General features: G+C 43.3%; 1 protein-coding gene across 1 annotated transcript in view; it reads left to right on the top strand.

Annotated features, from left to right (window-relative positions):
• The window catches only part of ACBD6 (acyl-CoA binding domain containing 6), a 184234-nt gene that overhangs the window by 73605 nt on the left and 97292 nt on the right, over positions 1 to 13337 (top strand). Inside the window, exon 6 of the mRNA XM_015427323.1 lies at positions 10121 to 10226. Coding sequence (XP_015282809.1) covers positions 10121 to 10226 — 106 coding nt within the window. The remainder of the gene's footprint in view (positions 1 to 10120; positions 10227 to 13337) is intronic.

Below are 13337 nucleotides of genomic sequence, written 5' to 3'. Positions count from 1 at the left end.
GTTCCCCTAGCTCTTTTTCTACAGAACGACCCCTGGTCATCTGACTGTGGATGACACCAGCACAGCTTCTGTTGTTCGGCAGGTGAGACGTGCATCTTGAGATGGTGTCTGATGGCTGTAATGGACTGGATGAGGTCTGATAAATAGAATTTGAGGTACTACAGGTTGATAACAAGGCCACTTGTACTTTGCAGAGTCTTCCTGTTGTGGATATCATTACACCTCCCCCCTTTAGGAGTAGGTAAGGTATAGTTTGGGAATGATTCAGTGCAGGGCTAAAGACAGAGGTACATATCTCCTCTGTGGCATATAGTATCTTAATACGGAGAACAAGAAAAACTGTGAAAAAGTGACGCTTAATATATGTCTTTAAAGAATCATAGAAAAGTGAACAAAAATATTATCATAGAAAAATATATTGACAGTGATCTCCGGAATGTCTTGCATTACAATCATCTTAGCCCATGGCAGGTTCTACTACACATTACAGCTGTTATGAACATTGGTGAGTTGTCTATATATAAAATCTTCCTTGATAATTGTGAGACGTCACCAGAGGATATGAATCTCTGAGAGACATTTTTTGTCCTACATCTTTGTTCAGAAGAAGATCTTCCTTCGAAACCGCAAGACATTCCAGAGATCACCGTCAATATATCACCGTGATTATGTATATTATTTTTGTTAATTTTTCTATTATTCTTTAAAGACATATATTAAGCGTCACTTTTTCACAGTTTTTCTTGTTCTCCGTATTATCTCATTACTGTGCCAATCAATTGTTACTATATAGCATCTTAAACCAGAATTGGCTGGTTTGCTGACTGTGGGCCTTCCTTGAGCAGAAGGATTTGGCCACAGTAATCCATGCTCTGATGACATCCAGACTGAACTACTACAATGAACTCTACAAGCGTGGCTGTGTTTGGAGTTATCTTTTTATAACCTGATGCCAAGTTTCTATTATTTTAGGTGTAAGATAAAACCATTTTTGTTCTCTCCAGCCCTTGCAATTTTTAACTACAACATCCTGTTTTAATTAGGCTGTGGTGTATTTAGTATTCTTACTATCTTATGCTTCTAGTCTTGTGGGATTTGCTGGTTTTAATTTGTTCTTGTGTGTGGTGTCTTGACTATTTTATTGTTTTAAATTAGTACAGGATATTATAGTGTATTGAATCACAATTTCATAACAGTTTTTTCAGTGTATGCAGCATTAAGACTGACCATGGTAGAGGGTCTCCCCCCCCCCTTAAATAAAACAGTGTTGCTGGTTGCTTCTGCTATTTTTGTTTGATGAGTTGTCAGATATTATGAATCGGCGTATAGTTTGGGATCCTCTTGTTTGGACACTTGAACAATGCATTTACCAGCTAAAAGAAACCCAGCATATTCATATTCAAAGCAGTTTTTTTTTTAGTTAAGACAAGCTTCCTGGAGGACCAGGTTGAAAAGTAAAGGATGAATTTTGTAACCGGGTAGAAAGAGGACTAAAATAACAAATGATAGGTTGTTGTCTCTTCCCCACCCCCACCTCCAATCTTGTCCAGCATGTTTGATCATTCCCATCATATTTTGTAGTCTGATGCCATGTAATCTATCAGAATTTTATTAATCCCATTAACAGAGTCAGCCATCTGGCCCACTCTCTGAGCTAGACCAGAGCAGTACTGAGCTAGAATGATTGATGGCTCTGGAATTGATTAGTTGATCTGAGAGACAAATGAACTGTTTTGGCAGAGAATACCAGAGGTCACTGCATGTGGTCAGGCACAAAGGCCTACAGAATTTTAAAGAGCGGCTTCTCCCAACAGTTGTGAAGTTCCCCTAAAAACATAAGCACTTAAAGAGTACATTGACCCTGTAGCTGTAGCTGATTATTAACTGTGTGGAATTAAATGTGAAGATTTTCTATAAATGATGTTATGTCAGGAATAGAGCACTTCTGTTCTTTTCTGTTGCTGTTGCGTGCAAAAGCATATGAAGGGTAGGTACTACATATATCACTCACAACGGATGTCGTGCTGTAAAGAATTGAGCTGCTTGCAACCATCCAATAGAAAGTTAGAGTCGTGTCTTAAACGAGCGGGTATACTGATTGCCCACTATAAATTCATTGTTTAGGAATAGCAAGCTTTCATCTTCTCCAAAATGAACAGCTTGAATGGTATCACAATTTATAGACTGGTGGAGCTTGTACCGCCTACTCCCCCCCCCCCCCAAGGGAACAGCAGCAGCTGCATCTTTCCCCATTGCGCTGTCTGGCTTCTAGCCCCAATCCTGCAACAGGAGTGTGATAATCGCTTAAGTGTTTATCAGAGCCTTACTCCAAAGGACCTGTTGCCCCTTAAGTAAAAACAGAGCCGACCTCTGCTCCGTGTGGAGGTTGTGGCGGAAAGGTGAAATCCTTCAGCTGTTTTTAGTGTCCGAGTATCATCTTGTCATAAGAGAACAGGGAAGCCACCCACCTTTAAAGGAACCTGTTGGCATCAGTGATGTCTTACGCAGCATGCAGCAGCTGTGTAAGAGCAGACGCAGTCACCTTGTGTATGCGCCAGCAACAATAGAGCAGAGGGGAGAATTCACTTTTAACAGTATCAGCAATTTGTCATTTAAGTGCTGTCTGCAACAGGCTCTCCCAGCCACAGTTCTGTTCCACAGGGGAAGGTGTCTGTATCCCTGGCCATCAAAGGATTGGGGGAGGGGGGTGTAGCACAGTAGTATGTTATGGAACTGGTCATCTGCGTGAACCATCAGGACCTCGCTTGCATATTCTCTTTCTGATGAGCTCAGTGTTTTATGTATATATTTACTTACACACACACACACACACACACACACACACAGATTGGCTAAAGTATTACCCAAGGATAGATTCCCTTGCCTTAGAAGAAGAACACACTACATTGAGGGAGGTGGGGGGTGGGTTGAGCTATATAGCTTTCCAAGTGCATCCTTTCTTGCTAACTTGAATCTTGTGCATACTTTTGTCACGCATGGGCAATTGGCTGACACATGTCTTGTTACCTCCCGGCTGCTCTCTGAGGACAGCGCAGAAGTGTGCAGGCAAGTGGGCAGCGTTTTCTGCCCCCTGGGAAACCCAGCTGATCAGAATAAACTTGAGTTATGGATTTATTCAGCCTGCAGAACCTCAGCTGGTGTAAATAATTGAGAAAGCAAAGGTTTGTCTGCCATGCATACCGCAGGGACACGTGCCTGCCTGCCTCCCTCCCACCCTCCCTTTCTTATGAAAATGATCCCAGTTGCACTGATGGATAATAACAACACCAAGCAATTAAAAGCTATGGGTGGCTGGAGAGAGGAGAAAAGGTTCAGTTAATGAGCTTTTCCTTTTCCCTGTGCCCAGGAGAGCCTCAGAAGTGACGGGGCGATTAAACGAAGAGATAATTATAGATTATGTGAAGATGGGTCTCTTGGGGGTAAGAAGGTCTTGACATAAACAGTAACTGTTGCAAGTGTGTCTCGGCTCCCGCGCTTTTTTTTTTCCTGCTTCATTGCGCTTCAGTGTGCTCAGCGGCGGCGCAGTGAAAAGGCAGACAGGCAAGGCCACCTGTTTACAGTGCACGGACCCTCCTGGGGGAAGAGAACATTCTTCATAGCTTCCTCTACCATAACAATTAGACCCGTTCAGGAAAAAAAAGGGGGAGAAGAGATAGTGATGGAGGCCGGCCATCTCTGTGGTTGGTGATTCAGTTTCAAAGACAGCACAACGGTGGTAAGATATGGAAGATTTTGTGCAGTGTTCCTGAAGTTGCTGAAGAGAGCACTGGGAGAGTGCCGCCTCTTCTTTTTTTAAAAAAAAAAAGCACGTGAATCTCATCTTTGTGTTTTCTGCAAGATTCCTTAGATGGCACGGGCTGCTGATACAGCGCACGAAAAGGAGCAGAAATCGTTTGAGAAAATGTCTTTATCTTCACTGAGCAAAGATGTTGTCTGCATGTGGTTGGAAAGGCACGGTGGTATTTTCTCCTATCACAAGCGAGGCGCAACTATCTAAAGCAAGTTTTTAAACCTCTTACGGAACTTGTCTAAGTATGCCAGGTTTTAACAGTGAATGAGTTGGCACTAAACAAAGAACATAGCTAGGGAGGTTGTGTGTCTTCATTTTCTGTACTGTACTCCATTGTCACTGTTTTCTGCAGCATTTTCACTAAAAACAAAAAATTCTGCTTCTGCTACATTGCATTGCTGCTACTATTATTAACCTTTATTTAGGCACCAGCCTAGGGAGCTAGTGGAATAGTCCCTCCCTGCCCACTGAGGCTTATTTAATTCATTTCTACCCTGCCTTTCTCCCCAGTGGGGAGGGACCCAAAGCAACTCATATGATTTTCCCTTCATCCATTTTATCCTCACAACAATCCTGTAATGTAGGCTCAGAGAGTGTGGCTGGCTCAAGGTCACCCAGAGAGCTTCCGTGGCATGACTGAGGATTTGAATCAGGGTCTTCCAAAAATATACTAGTCTAAGGATGCGTTCAGACGGGCCATTTAAGCCGGTATACATGCCGGTTAGAAACTGACTACTTATGCGCGATCACACGCACAACATCTGCCTCCCGTCCCTAGCCGCTGCCAACCATTGCAAACCCCCCTTTGAACTGGAGTATTTTGCTACCAGGTCCCCAAGTGGTGTTTTTCTGGTGCTCCGGTTGTAGCCGCATTTTCCTGATGTGTGATCGCTCCTCCGCCGGTGTAGAGCCACTTCTGCTCGGAAGCCCAAGGCTTCCACTTTTTGTCCGCCATTTTACTTTATCATTGGCGATATGCCGCTTGGGCGAAGCTTCGCCCCGGCGTTAATTAACAAAAACAAAGTTTAAACGGTGCCTAGTTTAAGGCTTTAGAGGAGTCCGGGACCTCACGGAGGCCAGTTTCAGTGTTAAAGTTTAAAGGGAAGTCTTCGCTTCAGGGCATGCTTTTCGGGATACGGTGTTTTGCGCATGCGCGAGGATCTCAATTATATGAAAGATTGCCTATGTGCATGCGCAAACTATTTAAAAAAATTTTAAAACGCTGACACGTGCTGACACGTGCTGACACGTGCTGCTGTGCGCCTAGTGTGGATGCCCAGGAGCAATGTGCTGCGCGGTGGGAGAGGTACGTGTGACCGTGCTTGTCTGGATCAAATTAGTCCAGTTGGAACCAGAGCACTTTACACCACTCCCGGCACGCCATCTGACCGCACCCTAACATTCTTAACCACTACACCACCCTGGCTGTTCACACTGGTTTACAGACTTATAAGTGGGTTGGTATCTTAAATGTTACTTATTTAGCATTCTTTCAAGCTTTGATTGTTGTTATTAGCATTAGTATTATTAGTATTAAATGATTTACTACTTCCTTAAGCATTTGAGTAAACTATGACTCTGAATAAAATGTGTTCTGTGTCCTTTATTCATGCTTGGACAAAATGATTATCACCAGTATACTCTTTTCTCTCCTGTGTGAGCATCTAAACTATTGGTTCACAGAGGTGTAAAGGCCAAATCTTGGAAACAGCAGTGGCACGCTTTGGGCTCCATTCTGGCCAGTTGCTCTCTGACGGTTCGGCCTTGCCATCCTTTTAGTCTCCATGGGCGTCCTTGTCCATAAAACGTATGGAGCATGATGCAGGCGATGAGTGATTCAAAATGCAGCTGCCAAACGTCATAGATTTCAAATACAATGATGACCTCTTTGTTCCACAAACTTATACACAATTAACAACACTAAAGGAACAACTTGCAATTAATAGTATTGTGAAGGAGCTAAGTAAGCCTTTAAGGAGTTGATGTTTTACTAAATGAGTTAGACCCCCAGGGACCAAATAGAGGAATGCTTACCTGCATCTTCAATGCTAACCTTTAGATGGGATGTAAGCAACTATGGTGATCTCGCCCACTTCCCTCCCTCATGCACGGGATTTTCCCTTTTTTCTTGTTTCTTGCTGAGCAGCCCCTATATCTGTATTCTCTTATTAGTTTATCTATAGGTGTCCTACCCAGTTGTTTTAATATATATGCTGACCCAGCATCTTATACTCAGCTTCACCTTCTTATATTCAGCTTCTGAAATGGCACACAAAATGCCTTTGAAAGTTTAAAATAAACAAAATTTATTATTTAACTTAGAGGAGAAAAGGCCAGGTGGAATCAGGGGTAGGATATATTTGGTGAACCAATAATAAAACTGAGGAAACTTTGTAATCATGCTAACTCCAGATAACTTGTTGCCTACAAGTAAGTGTTTCTGTTATTCAAAAAGGTCTTTTAAAACTTTGAGGGGAGAGGCTTTCTTTTCCATTTCTGCTTAAACACTCAAGCATAGGTTTCTGAGTTTCAATGGCTCTTAAAGCCTAGAAGGCAGGAACATACAACCAAGTTACCAAAATCCTTCTATATACACAGACCATGGATCACTTCCTCTTTTAAGAGCTATCTCCCTTTTCACTGGGCAGGGATTACTTCTCTTAACTAGAAGCAATTTTGCAGCTTGAATGAGGATCCTCTCTGATCCTCTCACTCGTTTTACCTCCTTCCCAGTCCACAGTTAGTGCTTAACTATCAATTCTTCAATTCTCAGTTCCCAACAGTCATTTATTAACTTACTCGCTCCATAGAATTCCATTTGAACACCCTGTCACTGAAACGTTCTCAGATTCTGTTAGACATTAACCCTTGACAGTCCATCACAGCAACCTTTCTAGCCAGAGTGCCTAACAAAAGGGCATAATCTACCTACGAAGAGGTTGGTGCGCCAGCAAATAAGAGTGGTGTGTATTAGATCCCATTATTTTTTTCATGGGAATAAGACTAGCCCAATCTCCGTCAGATCTCAGAAGCTAAGCAGAGTTGTTTGTTGTTCAGTTGCACAGTCAAGTCCGACTCTACGCGACCCCATGGACCAGATCACGCCAGGCCTTCCTGTCTTCCGCCGTCCTCTGAAGTTTGCTCAACTTCATGTTCGTTGCATCTATGACAGTGTCTAACCATCTCATCCTTTGCCGTCCCCGTCTTCTTTGACCTTCAATCTTTCCCAGCATCAGGGTCTTCTCCAGTGAGGGCTCCCTTCTCATTTGGTGGCCAAAGTATTTGAGCTTCAGTTTCATTATCTGGCCTTCCAGGGAACAGTCAGGGTTGATTTCTTTTAGGATTGACTGATTTGATCTTCTTGCAGTCCAAGGGACTCTCAAGAGTCTTCTCCAGCACCATAGTTCAAAAGAATCTACTCTTTGGCGCTCGGCCTTCCTTATAGTCCAATTCTCGCAGCCATACATGACTACTGGGAATACCATTGCTTTGACCATACGGACTTTTGTTGGCAGGGTGATGTCTCTACTTTTTATCATGCTGTTTAGGTTCGCCATCGCTTTCCTCCCATCAGGGTTGGTCCTGGCTAGTATTTGGATGGGAGGCCACCAAGGAATACCAGGGTCATGATATGGAGGCAGGCAATGGCAGACCACCTCTGAATGTCTCTTGCCTTGAAAACCCCACCGGGTCACCATAAGTCAGCTGCGACTTGACAACATTTCCCACCACAAGCCCTTGTGCCAGCTTCCCTTTCAGGCATGCAACACTTAGCCAGGAAAAGGGGGGGGAGGCTGTCCTATGCTATGTGGGGTCCTCCAAGTGTTCCTTCTTGTTAGGTAAGGGCTGAGGCTACCTCTCCCCCCCGCAGCCAAGCTGAATTGTGCCAAGTGGAGAAAGGCAGCCAACCAGAAGGGCTTGAGAGCAGCAAGATGCAGTAAGTGATCTCCTGGCCTGTAGCTACATTCAAGTAGCACTAGGCTCCGTTGCCACTCTGGTTGCCCTGATTTCTGTCTGGGAGGGAATGAACATGGTTAGCATTGGGTCTTCAGAGGAGTGGAAGGCACAGTGTATGCATCCAGCCAACCCTCCCATGCTTGCCTCAGTCTGCCAAGATAACTGCATGCCCGCATAGTACAGCACCAACCATTCAGGTGGGGATGCTGTTGTTCTGAGGAGCTCTGGTTGATGATGTCACTGGTCTAGGCCCAGAAACATCCCAGAGCCTAACTCAGCCACACCTCGCCTTGCCTGGCAGAGCAAGAGAGCTTCCTTGGTGTATGCACTGGTCTGTTGCACTGCCGTTTGGCATGCCTGTGGGAAGGAAGGCTTGCCTACCCCTACTCTAGACCAAGGTTCTTGTGGCTTTTAAATGAATTGCTAGATTACAGTCCAATAACACCTTACAGGTGGAACAAGGTTTTCGGGGTATAATCTTTCAAGTTAATGCTCTCTTTGGTGGTATCTGACAAAGGGGGCATTCGCTCTCAAAGGTGTATACCCTGGAAATCTTGTGGGCCTCCAAAGTCCTACTAGATACAAATCTAATTGTTCTACTGCAGAGCAACATGGCTACCCTCTGAAATTTAAGAGAAATCCTGTGCAGAACAATTAATACACTTTGTGGAATCAAGGTATGAAAGTTTACTGGGCTTCACAATTGTAGTCAAAGCAACTGCATGTCAGAATCTTTCCTTTCCTCTCCCCCCCCCCCCCCAACCCCCCCGCTATCTCCCTGCATTCCACCATATCTGGTGGAATGAGCTCCCGGAGGAGATCAGGGCCCTGCAGGACCTGTTACAGTTCCGCAGGGCCTGCAAGATGGAGCTCTTCCGCCAGGCTTTCGAATAGGAGTCACCGCCACCACCACCACCAATTGGGGCCTGCAAAGCAGGACCGCTGGGCTAGGTTGATTGGCCGTTGAACATCGGGGCCATAGCATTCCCCCCCTTTTTTGACTTAATGGGATGTGCAGTAGGGAGCGAGTGTGTTAGTCGCGCTGGATCCTTGGGAGTTGCCCATTGTATTTAACTGTTTTAAAAATGTTTTAACTGTTTTTTTATTGCACTGTGTGCCTTGATTGCGTAACTATGGTGTTGTTTTACGCCTGTGTACTGTAAGCCGCCCTGAGCCCACGTGCGGGGAGGGCGGGATATAAATGTAATTAAATAAACAAATAAATATGAACATTTCTGGTAGGAGGATTCAGCCTTGTTTGTTCCTAATGTGCGGTTTCTAGAGAGTTTTTCAGATGGGCAAGTACTCAAAGATGTGATTTGCCTGCTTGCTCCTCGAGTTAGCACACTCCAGGAAAAGCTTTTAATACTTGAGTCTATGGAATGTATGAGGTTGGGTGAGGGGGAAGTACATATGCAAAATAGGGAATGTGTTCCATAGAGGTCCAGTTCACAGAAACCACTAAGTCATGCAAATATATATTTTTTTCCTGCCATGAGATCCCAATATCAGTTCATTGATTTAAAAAGTACTATGCTAGGAGAAAGCAACCTCTGAATTTTAAAGAATTAATCTCAAGGTGTAGAAAGTTGAAAGAGTAAAGAAAATGTACTCGGCAATCATTAGTTCAGTATTCTCCACCACTGTTTCAGTCCTTTATTTAGAACCTTTGGATACTGTGCCTTTCTCCTGACAGTCAGTACCCAAGGCAGGTTACAGTAGTAGATTAAATACAAAAATGTTGTAAAAAACATAAATACCGTCCAGTTAAACCAATATGAAATTGAGTAAAATGGACAGTTAAAACAGGTAATTAAAATGTATCAGATAATATACTTTTTGATTTCTCAGAACTGGGGTGTGTGGCATTTAAAAGACCTCTTAGGTTTTCCCTTTCTCTTAGGATACCCGAAATCCACCAATTATGGAGTTTTCTTGTGTTTCGGTTGCCATAGCCTTAACTTAGTCTCTGAAGTCTGTTACCATGGAATGGCATCAGTGTTCTGTTTCCAAATAAGTTCAGTTCTTCAACTGTGATCGTAGTTTCATGATGATCTGGAACCTCATTTCTGGAATGTTTTGAATTTAAAGTTGTCAATATTGTCATTCTAGCATGTTTACCTGTTGCTGAGAATTTAGCTCTTTGTGGTTTTGTCTAAACACTGTGAGCAATATTTGATGCAGAGTGTATACCAACAAGAAGAGTGCTATTTGCATGTAATATGCTGGCAATCTGCTTTACTCAGTAATGCCAAAGTAACAGAATCTGTGGCAAAGCTGGCATCTCATGCTTGTATAACTTGTATGTGTAGTTCGGTAATGATACAGAACTTTTTTCTTATTTCTTCTTAGGGAGGAAGATAAGAACATATTTGACTACTGCAGAGAGAACAACATTGAACATGTAACCAAAGCCATCCGATCAAAGAAAGTGGATGTGAATACAAAAGATGAGAAGGTATTGGGCTGGGGAGGGATTAATCAGTCTTGTAGACTAATATGTCGGGGTAGAGTCCCCACATCTTCACCCGCTTTCTTTGCAGCTGACCTAACTCTACTAACTCTTTAAACAGGTAGCTCTTAAGCAATAATCACCTGATGCATAGATGGAATTTGGGCTTGACCAGAATACGTTAATTAACATGCCGCACAATCCAGTAGGAAGATCTCCTGTCCAAACCTTGTTGTAATGAATAGTAGGGTGTGCCTTGATGCAGCAGTGCTCTTGGCTGGTTTCCATTGTTTAATTAGGACTGTTTTGTGCAGGGTTAATTTCCTAGCAAATTGTATCCCAGGGATTTAGCAGTCTCCCACTCTGCCTTCCTTCCTGGCACCACAAATTTGTTTGGGGTGGCTACTTTATGGTAAGATGATAGTGAGAAGGTAAATGAATATAGTTTCACTCTGGTTCAAGGAGTTCCTGATGAAGTAATGGTTGTGCTGTTTTCCATTGGAAATAGTTCTTTATGTGGAATTCTTATTAAGAAACCCTTATTCTGCACCCGTTTGCCACCTTGTTTGTAGCCCCAGATTGGATTTTAAGACCTGTTTTCTGTTTAAGCCTTTTATATAGCTGATAGCAGATCACAGACCTTCATTTTGTTAGAGAGAAAACATTTATGATCATGGTTTTACTGTTACAGTAAAAATCAGCGTGCATCATATAGGAGGTTCTTCACACACACGGCTTGCCTTACATAAGGGTGCCCAAATGCTTTTTTATTTCAACAGCAGCGTTTCCGGTGTGATGGACGCAATGGGTTTAGAAATGGTTTTGCACGACAGCTAATTAAATGTCACTGAAGTTTATCTATCTGTCAGAAGTGGGACCGCTACTTTATAACTCATCTAAGGGAGTTCTGGTGAAATGAATGTCTGCTCTGATCTTTGAGAACTTTTACCACAGAGCACTATATTATGATCTGAGAAACTGAAGTGATACAGACTTTTGCCTTGCTCTGCATTTGAGCTCTCTCCCATGTAATTCAGTCAGTCTTTGATTCCAAAGCAGAAAGCTTCCTTTCTGCTATGCGTTGATATTATTGAGAACTGCCAGCTTGTTGCTTTTAGAGCCTGGGAACTGCACCTGTATTATGTCTGGAGATAGCCTGGTTCTCAGGGAATGAGCGCGCAACCGTTTCCTTTCACCCGCCAGCGGGAAAGTGACCCATTGGTTCTGTACCTGGTTCAAATCCCTTTATCATGCTTGCCCTAACCGTTTGTATTCAGTTCTAACAAAGAACGTGTTTGAGTGTCTTTCCAAAGCTTTGAAATAAATTTTGCTTTTCTTTAAAACGTGGATTTATTCTCGATGCTTGGGGATCCAACAATCTGTGGCAAAGCTGGCATCTCATGCTCGTATAATTTGTATGTGTAGTTCGGTAATGATACAGAACTTTTTTCTTATTTCTTCTTAGGGAGGAAGATAAGAACATATTTGACTACTGCAGAGAGAACAACATTGAACATGTAACCAAAGCCATCCGATCAAAGAAAGTGGATGTGAATACAAAAGATGAGAAGGTATTGGGCTGGGGAGGGATTAATCAGTCTTGTAGACTAATATGTCGGGGTAGAGTCCCCACATCTTCACCCGCTTTCTTTGCAGCTGACCTAACTCTACTAACTCTTTAAACAGGTAGCTCTTAAGCAATAATCATCTGATGCATAGATGGAATTTGGGCTTGACCAGAATACGTTAATTAACATGCCGCACAATCCAGTAGGAAGATCTCCTGTCCAAACCTTGTTGTAATGAATAGTAGGGTGTGCCTTGTCTGATGCATAGATGGAATTTGGGCTTGACCAGAATACGTTAATTAACATGCCGCACAATCCAGTAGGAAGATCTCCTGTCCAAACCTTGTTGTAATGAATAGTAGGGTGTGCCTTGATGCAGCAGTGCTCTTGGCTGGTTTCCATTGTTTAATTAGGACTGTTTTGTGCAGGGTTAATTTCCTAGCAAATTGTATCCCAGGGATTTAGCAGTCTCCCACTCTGCCTTCCTTCCTGGCACCACAAATTTGTTTGGGGTGGCTACTTTATGGTAAGATGATAGTGAGAAGGTAAATGAATATAGTTTCACTCTGGTTCAAGGAGTTCCTGATGAAGTAATGGTTGTGCTGTTTTCCATTGGAAATAGTTCTTTATGTGGAATTCTTATTAAGAAACCCTTATTCTGCACCCGTTTGCCACCTTGTTTGTAGCCCCAGATTGGATTTTAAGACCTGTTTTCTGTTTAAGCCTTTTATATAGCTGATAGCAGATCACAGACCTTCATTTTGTTAGAGAGAAAACATTTATGATCATGGTTTTACTGTTACGGTAAAAATCAGCGTGCATCATATAGGAGGTTCTTCACACACACGGCTTGCCTTACATAAGGGTGCCCAAATGCTTTTTTATTTCAACAGCAGCGTTTCCGGTGTGATGGACGCAATGGGTTTAGAAATGGTTTTGCACGACAGCTAATTAAATGTCACTGAAGTTTATCTATCTGTCAGAAGTGGGACCGCTACTTTATAAGTCATCTAAGGGAGTTCTGGTGAAATGAATGTCAGCTCTGATCCTTGAGAACTTTTACCACAGAGCACTATATTATGATCTGAGAAACTGAAGTGATACAGACTTTTGCCTTGCTCTGCATTTGAGCTCTCTCCCATATAACTCAGTCAGTCTTTGATTCCAAAGCAGAAAGCTTCCTTTCTGCTATGCGTTGATATTATTGAGATTTTGAGAAGGAAAACCTTAACAATGACAGTTGTGCTTGCTAAGTCCAACCCCCCCCCCCGTGTTGAGGCTCCACTGATCATGCAGAAAATTTTTTTTGTTTGAAGAAGAAACCAGTTGGGTGGAGGAAGGGAAGGGCTTTCTACTTCCAGTCCAGCTTTCACCCGGGCCACGGGACGGAGACGGTGCTGGTCGCTCTGACGGATGATTTCCGTAGGCATCTGGATCGAGGTGGCATGGCAGCACTGGTGTTGTTAGATCTGTCGGCTGCGTTTGACACGGTCGACCACCAGTTGCTGGCCCGCCGCCTCGCCAACGTGGGGATTCAAGGGCTTGCTCT

Source organism: Gekko japonicus, unplaced genomic scaffold (assembly GCF_001447785.1).
Source record: "Gekko japonicus isolate JY-2015 unplaced genomic scaffold, Gekko_japonicus_V1.1 scaffold1665, whole genome shotgun sequence".
Taxonomy (NCBI): Eukaryota; Metazoa; Chordata; class Lepidosauria; order Squamata; family Gekkonidae; genus Gekko; species Gekko japonicus.
Note: the sequence above shows the minus strand (reverse complement) of the source record. Positions and strands in the feature narration are given on the sequence as shown.